Source organism: Prionailurus viverrinus, chromosome E1 (assembly GCF_022837055.1).
Source record: "Prionailurus viverrinus isolate Anna chromosome E1, UM_Priviv_1.0, whole genome shotgun sequence".
Classification (NCBI taxonomy): Eukaryota; Metazoa; Chordata; class Mammalia; order Carnivora; family Felidae; genus Prionailurus; species Prionailurus viverrinus.
Window position 1 is genome coordinate 5,803,031 of NC_062574.1, and position 12,797 is coordinate 5,815,827.

Below are 12,797 nucleotides of genomic sequence, written 5' to 3' on the forward strand. Positions count from 1 at the left end.
AGACAAGAAAGATACGTGAAATAATTAGGGGAGATACCAAAGAGCACGTAGAATGTGTGTTTTAAGAACTCTAATCCCTGGATGACTTCAGAGACAGGGAAGAGTACAGGGCACGCTGGTCGGGAACATCCTGGAGGATGTGAGACCAAAGGCTGTTTAAGGTTTGGGTGTTGCCAAACAGGGCATGTGCCATTTTAACACCGCCTAGCCTATGAAAACATCAAGGCTAAAGACATGACCAAGTTCTCTGTGCATCCCATTCTTCCCCTACTCCTTGCTCTGACCTCTCCCCTGACCTGTCCTCACAGGGCATGGCTCGGATGATGGAGAAGATGGAACGGGGGTCAGGAAGAGCCTTCTGGCCCTTCCCCAGATGTCATTCCAAAGGGTCGTTCATGAAACTCACAACAACTCCGTATCTCCAGAGAAAAGCTAGCAATAAATACGGAGTAGCAGCCGAGTGCCTGAGAGGGAACAGAAAATAGGAGAGAGGGGTTCAACAAGAAGCCGGGGTGGGGGGGTGGACATAAAGCCAAGGAGAGAACATGACCCTGAAGTGGTGGCCATCAGGAAGACCCTGCAGGCTTCAGAAATCGAGGCGGGGCATGATGAAAACGGATGGCATCTGAGGATGACTCCTGGGTAGCAAGACAAGTGGAGGCAGAACGGGACTGGAAGGAGGAAGATTTTTTGCTGAGAAACTTGCAGTTGTTCAAACCAGGGATGGTCAGCAGCCAGACATCAGGGTAGCATAAGTGGAAAAGAAAAAAGGAGAGACATCAAAGAATGGAATGACACCTAGTGAACGTGGGGAGGGGTGGGTGGTGAAACGGGGCGGGGTTGGGGTAAAGAGGAGAGATGGGCTATAGTCGGGGACCCCCACAATTCCCCTTGCCTTCTCAATGCCACACAGAGGCATTGGGTCATAGGGCAGACGCAACAACAGTGTGGAAAAGGCAAAGTTACTGCTCCCCTCTCTTTAGTTCTGGTTGAAAAACCCATAAGCCTGGCCATGTTTTCTGGAAAACATCGCGGCATTAATGCTAAGACATTCTTTATTTTCTGGCCACGCACTTTCCCTCTTGATCTCAATTTCAAAGATGCTATTGCTGAAGCAGCAAATGTAGTTAAAAAAAAAATTTTTTTTTAATGTTTCTTTATTTTTGAGAGAGAAAGAGAGCACAAGCAGGGGAGGAGCAGAGAGAGAGGGAGACACAGAATCTGAAGCAGGCTCCAGGCTCTGGGCCATCCGCACAGAGCCCGATGCAGGGCTCAAACCCATGAACCATGAGATCATGACCTGAGCTGAAGTCGGAAGCTTAACCGACTAAGCCACCCAGGTGCCCCCTCTTCCCTCCTTTTCGAAGGCTGCCTCACATCCAGCCTAGCTTGTGCGATATTAGGCTGGTTCTCCTAAAACATTGATTTAACCATGCTTTGCTCCAAAATTCCACGGCCCCTTAGAATAATTCAAGGCTTTCCCTAACCATGGCCTCCTTTTGTGATTCAACTTTCTTTTTTTTTTTAAGTCTATTTGAGAGAGAGTGCGTGGGAGGGGCAGAGAGAGAGGGAGAGAGCGAGAACCCTAAGCAGGCTCCACACTGCTAAGTGCAGAGCCCGATGCTGGGCCTCGAACTCGCAAACCGTGAGATCGTGACCAAAGCGGAAACCAAGAGTCAGACGGGACACCCACCTGACAGAGCTACCCAGGCGCCCTTGTAATTCAATTTCCCAGCCAAGATGGCACCTTTATTTTTCTCTACACATATCATGATTTTGGTCATCCTTTGACCATAATAATTACTTCTAGAAAGCCCTTGGCCCTTCCTTACTTTACCCTCTTCCATTCTGCCTACACGGATGCTAATAAGAGCATTCCCAGGGTATGAAGATCCCATATAGGCTCTGTGAGATACCAACACTTCAGTTCTCCTGACTTCCCTTCCTCTCTTTTGTCCACCACACGTTTCCCAGCGTGCATCCCGAGAAAACCAGGGTTTCCCATGAGGAAAACAAAAAATCCTGCTCATGAAACAGACACTGACCAAATTTCGTTGCGCAGGACTTCTCAGTGCTCCCCTTAAAATCCTAACATCTGTTGTAAATTGGCAACAGAGGGTTACAGAATGTGGCGTTTCCTAAACTTGATCGACCCAAACGCCTTGGCTTCAGGGAGCGTCTCCCAGATGCGGCATTCCATGAAATCAACTTGGGCGAAAGAGGGCGTGATGCCGTCTGAAATTTACCTCTTTCGGCCAAACGGATCTCTGGAGAGTGCGCTGACCCGCTCCTCTGAACAACGAAACGTCTGTGTCTTCTACTGTCCATCGGAACCACTGCTCACATGGCAATTTACCCGCTTTGGCTGTATGATTTCTGTCCACAACCTAACTGGAAGTCCTTAGAGGGACTGAGCCCTTCAGTGACTAGTGTGCAAGCTGTGCTCAGAGCTGACGGTCAGCAAGTGCTCGCTATGGGGGAAACGAGTGGGACTTGGCCACTCTTTGCATTTTCCCAGGGCTTCGGTGATGTCTCCTTGACAGTGGCCTTGAGAGTGTCTCCCTGTAACCTTCCCCTTTGTGTTGCTTCCTGGTTTACTGGTTCACACTGAACGCCCAGGAGGTTTTTATTTTCAGGACAGATGATAGGCCATCTTCCCTTTGAAATTCTTTTCTTGCTCTCATTTGAAGAGATTTACCTGCCACTCAATTTTCTATAGATCTTATCACGTCCCCCGTCTGTCCCCAGCTTCCTATCACGCTGGGAAGCCTGGGTGTTTGGGCACGGATCTCAAGATACAGATAGAAACTTTTTTTTATCAGTGTGTGCCAAAGGCGGAGTGGAAGGCTTTTTTTTGTCTGTATGGTGCAAAAAAAAAAAAAATAATAATAATAATAATATTTTATTCATTTCCTGGGATTTTGAAAGCTCCAGAATCAACAGTAACACAAGCCTGATGACATTTTGAAGGGATTTGGGTCCAAGTGTCTTGAAAAGGTTCTATTTGATCCCGTGACTTAACATTGGCACCCATAGCCGTCAAAAACATAATTGCCCTTGAAACTTTAATAAGAGTTTCAAACCAGCGGTCTTAGGGGACTAGAAGTATCTATAACAAAAAAGGATGGAAACTGACTTAGATGTGTAACGACGAACCCAGCGCTGATAGTGATTTAATCTTTGTACATTTCATTGCAGTCTTGTGGCAACATCTACAAAGGCCTCGCTCAGACCGGTGCCTGGGGCTGTTTTGATGAGTTTAATCGAATCTCTGTGGAGGTCTTATCAGTGGTGGCGGTGCAGGTATGGGGGTCGGGAGTAGGTGGGAGGCCATGGGCTTGTTGCCAGCACTGTGAAAGTCGACACCTTCTTGCTTTCAACCCTGCTCGTCCACTTCCGTGTCTCCTTCCCCCCTTGTATTTCACGTCCCTTCCTTCCTCTGCCCTCTAAGACAGACGCTGGTGCAGGATATGGGCGTCCTGTGGGTCCCTACCAAGGTGAGTCCATTTATTGGCCATGGGACTCCATTTCCTTCTCTGTAACATCTCCCCTCTGCTTCACGGGGGTGAGGAGAGCAGCAAACAAGATGGCGGAGCCCAGCTCTTTGGAAAGGCCATGGACTTTGGGAATGTCTTCCATTTTGTCACTGAGTCTGGGCAAGCTGCTCCAGCTCCCTTGGTCCAATTCACCTCATTGTATCTAAAGCAAGGATCACAGGATGAATGTTGTTGACGGAAGGAAGTCACGTTTGGGGCAGATTTATTTAAGCTGCCACTTGTCTTTCAAATTATCCAGAAAACACTCATTCAACACCTATGGCATAGTAAGTGCTACGCTCAAAACTAGGGTGAAGGGTCCCTGGTTGAGTAGGACATGATCCCTAACTTTAAAAGACTTTAGTTCTTGAGGGGGACATGAGCATTCTTCAGTGTTCTAGAAGTGCTTTAACTCCTGACTCACAATATGGGGCAAGACTGCTAGGCGCTTCCTCTCTCCCTGCCTCCCTCCATTCCTTCCTTTCTATCTCCCTTCCTTCCCTTCCCTTCTTCCGTGTTTGTTTATTTACTTTGAGAGAGGGAAATAGAGCGTGAGAAGGGATAGGGCAGAGAGCGAGGGACAGAGAGAGTGAATCCCAAGCAGGCCTTGCACTGTCAGTGCAGAGCCTGATGCAGGGCTCGAACTCTTGAACCATGAGATCATGACCTGAGCCGAAACCAAGAGTTAGACGCTCAACTGAGCCACCCAGGCACGCCCAGACACATTATTTTTAAGCCAGGCCTTAAAAAAGGTGGAGATGATGTGGATGAAGGTAAGGGTCTTCTAGACAGAGGAAGTGAGCAGACAGAGGGGGAGAGGGAGGGGGAAAATGAGCAAACTGTTGTTGAAAGTCTGTCCTGTACCAGGTACTTTTCACATATCCTCACATCTGTACAAGGTGTACAAGGATAGATACACACACACACACACACACACACACACACACACACACACACGGGGTAGGGAGAGAAGCCAAAGATCAGCAGAGAAAAGTAACTGGTCCCAGGGCACACTCTTGGCAGGTGGCGAGGTTAGGACTTGAACCCAGCACCCCCACCCGCACTGTCCAGGTGCAGGTCTAGACACAGATATCTGTCAGATACAAGGGATAAAATGCTAGAGAAGAAAATGAGGCTTGAGAGGCAGGTTCGAACCAAACAGCAGAGGGGCTTAATTAAATGCCATGATGTGTACTGTCTTCAGCAGGCAACGGGGAGCCCCTGGAGGTTTCTGCAAAACAAATTGCCCTCTGCCTGGCAGTGGTTTTAAGGAGGGGCTGAGCAGGAGGAAGATCAGTGGCTGTGAAGTCAGTGGTCTCTCCTGGGGGTCCGGATTGGAGCTGGGGCCTCAGTGGGAGCCCCCCGGCCTTCCCCATGGCCTCCCGGTCACCCCAGCAAAGCATAGCCTTTGCTGACACCTGCTCTGGGCTCCTTCCTGTAAGCCGGGTGCCCCTGTTTCCTGCTGGGGATGCTTGTGGTTTCAGAGCCCACCCCCTCCCCCCACCTCTATTGCCTCCGCCAGGCAAGGCCAGCGTAAGGGTGCTGCGCGGTGGAGAATGTTGGGTGGTGATGGCACTAGGGGCTGGCATGACGGGTGCTCCCAGCTTGTGCCTGGACTCCATACGGTCCAAGCATTTAACTTTCCCCCTACCGGTGGAAAGTTATTTCCAGAGTGGCGTGTAAACAGTACAGGGAAAGAGAAACAGAGCTCTGAAGGACTGAGATCTTTCCTTCGGGTCCAAACAAAGGGACAAGAAAGAAGTGTAGCTTGACTGCCAGTTTTCAGAGGACAGGGGCAGCGGAAGGGAGGCGGGAGGCGCTGCAGACAGAGGGTGGTCCTCGCTGGGGAAGCTGCCTGAACCAGCATCCTGACTCCCTACTCTGCGCGCCCCGGCAGGAGCCAGCCTCCGCCTCCATCACCCCCTCCTCCAGCATGCTGACCCCACGCAACGTGCTGTCCCCGTCCAAGCAGGCTGGACTCGGAGCCGGGGGCAGGATCGCAGCCACCACGAGGCGGAACAGCAGTGGAGCTCACAACGCCAGCTGATTCCAAGGCCCCCCACCCCCACCCCGGCCCACTTCATCTCCGGTTGCCGCTGGGAGCCATAAGTGGTCAGGGGGCTCCGCAGGGTCCCTTCACTTCCCCCATGCCTCCCAAGGTCATCCGGTCTTCCAGCCCTTGATTTTGACAGCCAGTCTGGTGCTCCCATTCATGGGCTCCTGTCTGGCCTGCTGCTCGGTGAGGCTCCTGCAGGTTGCAAAACCGAGGGCTCTTCTTCCGTTCCCGGTGCTGATCCCTTTCCTTAGGACCGTTGGATTCCGCAGGAGTTAGTAGGAACAATAAGTCGAGTGGCTGGCCAGAGCACTCTCTTGGCCTGAAAGCCCTTGACTAGCTTGGGTCGCGGGAGCCGATGGTGTGTGTTTCCAGGCTGCTGCCCCGGTGGCTTGAGGTCAGCTGTGGCACCTGGCGAGTGCCACAGGCCAGGGGCATTTGGTTTTCCTGGCGAGCTGCTGCTTCAACACTTAGCACGTCTCTGCTTTGGAAGAATGCACGTCAGGGCCGCCAGATTTTTTTTAATTTTAGAGAGCCTCTGAAAGTCCAGATTTTTATGTAAAAACATCTCTAGATTTCTTGGGGCGCCCAGGTGGCTCAGTCGGTTCAGCGTCCAACTTCAGCTCAGGTCACGATCTCGCGGTCTGTGGGTTCGAGCCCCGTGTCGGGCTGTGCGCTGACAGCTCGGAGCCCAGAGCCTGCTCCGGATTTGTCTCTCTCTCTCTCTCTCTCTCTCTCTCTCTCTCTCTGCCCCTCCCCCGCTCATGCTCTGTCTCTCAAAAATGAATAATGTTAAGAACATTTTTTTAAAACATCTCCAGGCTTCTCAAAGCTGTCAACTCACTCAATTAAAAAACAAAACAAAACAAAACAAAACAAAAAACCAAACACACAAAACCAAAACCTGAGCCAGACCAAGAAAGCACGGTGCCGGCTGCATTCACCTTGCCGACTTAGAGCCCAGTTTGCGCCCCTTCGCGGCCTGTGTGAATTTCAGGATAGAAGATAGAGTGACACGAATAAAGTCAAGCTTTCTCCGAGTACTAAATCTCGGCCCGCAGTGGGTTCTGAGAAGTGGGACGGAAGTCTAAGCTGTTCCCTGCCCTGGTGGCCGTTGGGATCGAGGACTGTCGTTATAATGTGCGCCTAGGGCTTTTCTCCTTAAGCCGCCTACTGCAGATAACGGGCAGCTCTGGTATCGCCCGGGTTTTTATCTCCTTGCCCGCCATCCTCTGTTCATTCTACCTAGGTGGTGCCCACCTCCCTCCTCTCTGCTTGTCTGACTCCCTGTACCCTCTCTCCTGGCTGCTGGCCCCAGACCTCAGAGGGCCTCTCTCGTGCTCTCCAGCCCGGCTGCCTGGCTGTGACTGCCCTCACTTGAGTAGTTACACCCGTGGTGTCCCAGCTCAGCACTGGGGGCCTGCCAGAGGGCCATCTCGCCGTGTCCCTCCGAGAAGCCCAGGGGAAGAGCCACCAGGCAAGCAGTGAGAGCCAGACCGGGGTCAGCCCAGAGCTCATCTCGCGTTCCAGAGATGCTGTGAGCAGCCCCTCGTGCAGCTGGGATTTGAAAAGAAACAGGTTCTTGTGGGGTGGGGTGACCCGGGCAAGGGGCGGGGAAGTGGTTGGGAGCGTGGCTCACGTTTGAAACCGCACAGCCGGTATTCAGCCCCGGTTCTGCCACTTAACTAAGCTGTGTGCTTTGGGGCAAGTCCACGTCTCGAGCTCTCCGTCTGCAAAGAGGGTTAGTAACAGTACGTGCCAGATGCAGTGTAATAATTATTAAATGAGTTAATACGTGTAAGAGCCCTTGAAGCCCTACGGGTAGGAGGCGTGCGACAAATATTAGTCACCGTGATGGTGCTGATTATGGCGGTGGCCATGATGTTGGTGATCACTATCGTCGTTGCCTGAACACGGCCGGAAACGGGTTGAAAGGAATCAGAAGGCAGGGGGATACAGAGCAGGGAAAGAGGGTCCACGCCCAGGTCTGTCCAGTCTCCCGGACACCCTTCGCTCCTTCTCAGCTGGCCCAGCCTCAGGCTCTCTTCCCAAACTTAGCGTCCCAACTGGTGAGGCAAAACCCAAGAGCCGTGGTCCCCGGGGCGCAATGGACGAACACTGCGAATTCACCTGATCCTGAAACTGCCCGACAGGATGTCCTAGGAGGTTCACCAAGATCAGTTCCTTTTTGCTTCTGGAATTAAATGAAATGAGTTCCCCCCCAGAATTCCCGGGTGCTTTCACACTGCAGGCTAGGAACACACCCCGTGGGAGAGACGGTTCTCAAGAAAGTGGTCTGACAACAGCCTGGGCAGAATTGGAGGCTGTACCACTTAAAATCATACACCCGTCCAAGGGGAAAATTGCACTTAATTATTCACACTGTCATCTAGGCTGGCATATTGGTTCAGAAGCCGCACCAGCTGGGACAGTCCTCCTCTACCCTCCCCGCCCCTCCCCTCGGCTCCTGGCCTGCCTGTCTGTGCTCTTCCAGTAACTTCCACAAAAGCGCGTGTGCGTCCGTGTTCTCGTAGGTGGGTATTTTCCTGTTTCTGTCCGATGGGTCAAGCAGAATTACATACCCAACGGGGAAAGAGTGTGGCATTTCCAAGAGCAATTACTCTGCTGTTTTAAAAAACGTAGAAAATACTACCTTTTTTTTTCCCCCCTTCGGAATTTTGCTAATGCTGTTGCGGTCAGCTCGCCGGACCTCGGGTTATCCGGGCCCAGGGACAAGTGTCACCAGGGCGCACTCCGCTGCCCTCTCCCTCCAGCCTCCTGTCCCCTCGGTGCCCCCTGGCCAGGCATTTCCACCATGCCCCTTCCTTCCCCGTGGTACAGGAGTGCTGAGCCGAGGCAGGAAGCAGCTAGAAGCAGCGAATCGGTTGGCAAGGTCTTGGGAGGTCACCAGAGCAGCGCTCCACGGACTCAGGGCGCCAAACAAATGCTAGAGTCTCAGAATCAAGGGAGCCCCCCACCTGCCACCTTTGATAGAGGAGCTTAAGGTCTAAGGTGCAAACGCAGAAATATTTTTTTTAAAAAAACGTGAAACCTGGTGAGTGGGTTGCACTTGCCGAAGGCAGCACCCTCCAGTCCTCCTTTGCAGAGGGAAGCGTGGACTGAGCCGGGCAGGATTTTAATAACGCATGGCATTTGGGGGCAAAGTGCGGACCGCAGAATGGACCACTTCCCTAGAATGTGAGGGGCAAAGGAGAAAGAGCTGACAGGTTTTATGTAGCTTAGGGCTAGCCCGTGACCTCCTTAAAACATATCACCTGCGGGGAAGGTGGCCTGACTTTTCTACTTCACGAGTGTGTCTGATACAAGGCCCCAGCGGGAGGATGTAGGGGCAGAACCCTCCGTGATTACCAGCTTCCAGCCTTGGAAGGGAAAGACCTCATTTTTAAGGTGTCCCATCAGGCCCCCACGGTCAGGCAAACACACGTGGCTTGTACAGAATACAGGATTGCTCATCTGCAGTCAGGGCCACCACGACCTAGAGGGGTAAAATCTACCCACACATCTAAAGCATAAGTCGGTTGGGGCGCCTGGATGGCTCAGTCAGTTGAGCGTCTGACTTCGGCTCAGGTCGTGATCTCAAGGTTCGTGGGTTTGAGCCCCGTGTCGGGCTCTGTGCTGACAGCTCGGAGCCTGGAGCCTGCTTCGGATTCTGTGTCTCCCTCTCTCTCTGCCCCTCCCCTGCTCATGTTCCGTCTCTCTCTGTCTCTCAAAAATAAACGTTCAAAAAAAAGCATAAGGCAGAAAGCAAGCTCCAGGAGAGAGGGATGATTAAAGGCTGTAGAGGCTGGAAGACAAAGTGAGCTCATCTGGTTGAGGGCCAGTGGGGACTCTTGAAATTGGTAGGGGGCAGTTGGGACCAGTGGCAGGGACACTTAATTGGCCAGCAGCACCTGTTTCCCTTGGGAACTTACTAGAAACGCAGACTCAGACCCATCGTTGACCTGCTGTAACATAATCTGCATTTCCACGAGATCTCCAGGGGTTCGTACCCACCATAACCTTGGAGATCTGCTTCTCTGACTCTGTATCCTCTACCCTGGCTACACCGTAGCACTGCCTGGGCAATTCTGAAAAATAGGAATGTGCAAATGCGTAGTCTCTGAGCCCAAAGATTCTGGTTTCATTGGTCTGGGGCAAGACCTAAGCATCATCTAAGCATCAAGTCTTTTTTTGGGAACTTTCTGTGTGGTTCTTTTGTCCAGCAAACTTCGAGAACCGGAGTGGAGAGGGAGATGGGCAGGCGAGGGGAACATCTTGAGGGCTGTGGAGCGTGGGTGCATCTCAAGACCCACAGGTTCGAGCCCCACTGGCCCAGGTTAGCGGGCTGCAGGGACACGTCCTACCAACAGCAGGAGGGAGTGAAGAGCAGGTGCACTGAGGAGGGAGGGGCAGCTCTGACAGGGACACCTGGGCAGTGGCAGGGATGAGCCGAAACCCAAGATTTGCCTGGACTGCTGTGGTTCTCGAATTTGAGCATATATCCAGATCACCTGGAGGCCTTATTCATCAGCTGGACCCCACCCCAGCCTTTCTGATTGGCTCAAACTGGGGTAGGGCCAATAATCTGCATGGGAATTTGGTAGGCCCCGGGGACACGAGCTGTGGCATGGTGGACAAGTCACTTACACCTCCTTGCCCCCAGTTTCCTCACTGGTAAAATGTTTGATTTTGCGGATCATGGTTTTCCCAACTTTGGCAAATGTCAAAGGCCTCCGTGTCTTGAGGCCGGATAATTCTAGCAAACCGCCCCCCCGCCCCACCCCGACCCCTAGTTGTGACAACAAAAAAGTCTCCAGCCATGGTCAGATGTCCCCTGGGGAGTGGGGGGGGGGGGGGGGCAGGTGCAAAATCATCCCCCCCTCACCCGCATTTGAGACCACTCTTTTCGACATAGCTCTCCGTGTTTGTTTTCTTTGGTGAGTGACAAATACAGCTTTTCTTACTCGGTGGAAACGTGTGTCAGAATTATTATTTCCAGAACAGAACAAAATTCCTCTGAAAGCTATGTGTTTGATGAGGAGCCGTATGTGGCTGGCACGGTGTCCTTCTAGTAAGAGACTGTTTGAGAAAGTGGCTATTAAGTGTATGTGCTTTGTCTCCAGATTGCCTGGTTGGTGACTTGGGGTGCCCTGAGGTGCCCCACTTACCAACTGTTAGACACCTGGCAAGTTTCTTTTTTTTCCCTCGTAAAGTTTTATTTTTTAACCAATTTTAGACTTCTAGAAAAGTTGCAGAAATCGTGTAGAGGCCCCACGTATCCCTCCCCCACCTCCCGAAACTCGGCATCTTGCATGTCTGTAGTACAGGTTCTTAACTGCTTCTGGCTGTTTCGTCATCTCTAAAACGAGGATATGCCCCCATCTCGTGCAGCTATTAAGAGGACTTAACGGGATAACTCGCGTAAAATACTCAGAAAAGCGCCCGGTGCCTTCCAAGCGCTCAGAAAACGTCAGTTACTATTTTGTGGTTATTCTGCGTGGTTTTAAAATCTTTGAAAGCGGTTAAGTTTTTAGTGGAGAAACAGACCCCTGTGAGGGAGGCGTGTACCTGACCTATAGGTGCACAGTCTATGCCTGCCTGTGTGTGCACCCCCACCTGGCTGGGCCCGGGGTTTAATCCATACGATCCCAGCCCACCTGCTTGCCCCTGCCCACCCCCCCCCCCCGACATCCTGAAGGACCTCTGGACTCTATCGGGGCCTCCTGGACCCTGACCGCTGCATTCCAAGGCTCATCCCGCGGACCTCGGTTGTTCCTAAGACGATGAGAAAATGCCAGGCAGGCAGTCTCCCGTCCTGTCCAGCGTGAGCCCAGCGAACAGAGCCTGCCACCAGCACTGATGCCCCAGCGTTAACTGCAGCCTTGAATCGGCCCAACACTGTCCCTCAAGGGCGCCCCCTACAGATGGACGCCGCCCGCCCTCCAGCGTGCCATAAAGTCTCACCGAGCGCCAGGTTCCTGGGCCTCGGTGTTGCAGGAGGGAAGGCTGACTCAGACTGTCAGCAGAAAGGGCCCCAGGTCAGCCTTCGCCCAAAGGTATCCGAGCCGTTGGTAAATAGCAATTAAACTCACTCCCCTGCCCCTTAGGATGGTGACTGTTCAGTGTATTTTATGGGGAGGACCGGGCCCAGAGAGAGCCCAGCCTTCACCACCCACGTAAGCCGCGGGGTGGCCGGGAGGCCGGAGGTCGTGTGCAAGGCTCTGGAGACCACCTCTGCCGCAAAGGCATCGACATTCCCTTCGCAGAAGAGAAGTTTCGGTCTCAAACTAATTGCCATGAGCTCAAATGCGTGTGGCCTTCCGGGCCTCGCTTTGGGGAAGGAGCTGAATCCTAATTACGGAACTGTCACACGTTCCGGTGAGTGCCCGTTCTTCCACACACTGGAGAGAGCCTTGTTCTGCCATACACGGTCCGGTGGTTTCACGTCTTTCCCCTTATTTAGGCTCCAGCTGTCTCTTTCATAAATGCTCGAGCTCGCTCTCACACTCTCTCTCTCTCTCTCTCTCCCTCTCTCTCTCCCGGACACACACACCTACCTGCAGCCCAGTCTCCACAGAACCCTTGGCTATTCCAAACACCCCGAACGCGGCTGACAGGACGGGAGCTCATTCAAAACCTTGCACTGGTCCCCCCGGCTTTTGGGTTTTGCTTTCGGGAGCCCCGACAAGCTGGAACTACCCAAGAGACATTCCGAGGGGCCCGCCTGAACAAGGGCGCCCCTTGCCTTCCCGCCTTCTGTCACTGATCATCTTTGCAAGCGCTCTTTCCAAGGCACCGGGTGTGAAAATGGTGGTCTCCTTTCTGTCTCTCCTCCCGGGGCTGTAAGAATGATCTAGAATATAGAGCCAGCCAGCTCAAGCTTTAGCATATATCCCCACCATTTAAGAAAAAGTCTCATCTTTTTAGAAAGGCACGAATAGCCCCGGGGATGAAGCTCGAGCCTCGCTTTGGTTCTGGGGCTCCCTCCTCTCCTCACCATCTACAGGGCACTCCGTCACTGAAGGGGTGAGGCTGTGTTCATGCCATCGGTTCTAGAGATGCAGTCTGAGGAGGTAAACCAGGCTGAGGACCACGACTGCGGTGACGATGGTCACCTTAACAGTTTCCATGTTAGCTGCTAGACTTTTAAAAAAGAAAAAAAACTTTTATGAGTTTGAGAGAGACAGAGAGTAGGGGAGGGGAAGCCA

General features: G+C 52.5%; 1 protein-coding gene across 1 annotated transcript in view; it reads left to right on the plus strand.

The window, feature by feature from the left end:
• The window catches only part of DNAH9 (dynein axonemal heavy chain 9), a 330,380-nt gene that overhangs the window by 111,870 nt on the left and 205,713 nt on the right, over positions 1 to 12,797 (plus strand). Inside the window, exon 28 of the mRNA XM_047832566.1 lies at positions 3,199 to 3,303. Coding sequence (XP_047688522.1) covers positions 3,199 to 3,303 — 105 coding nt within the window. The remainder of the gene's footprint in view (positions 1 to 3,198; positions 3,304 to 12,797) is intronic.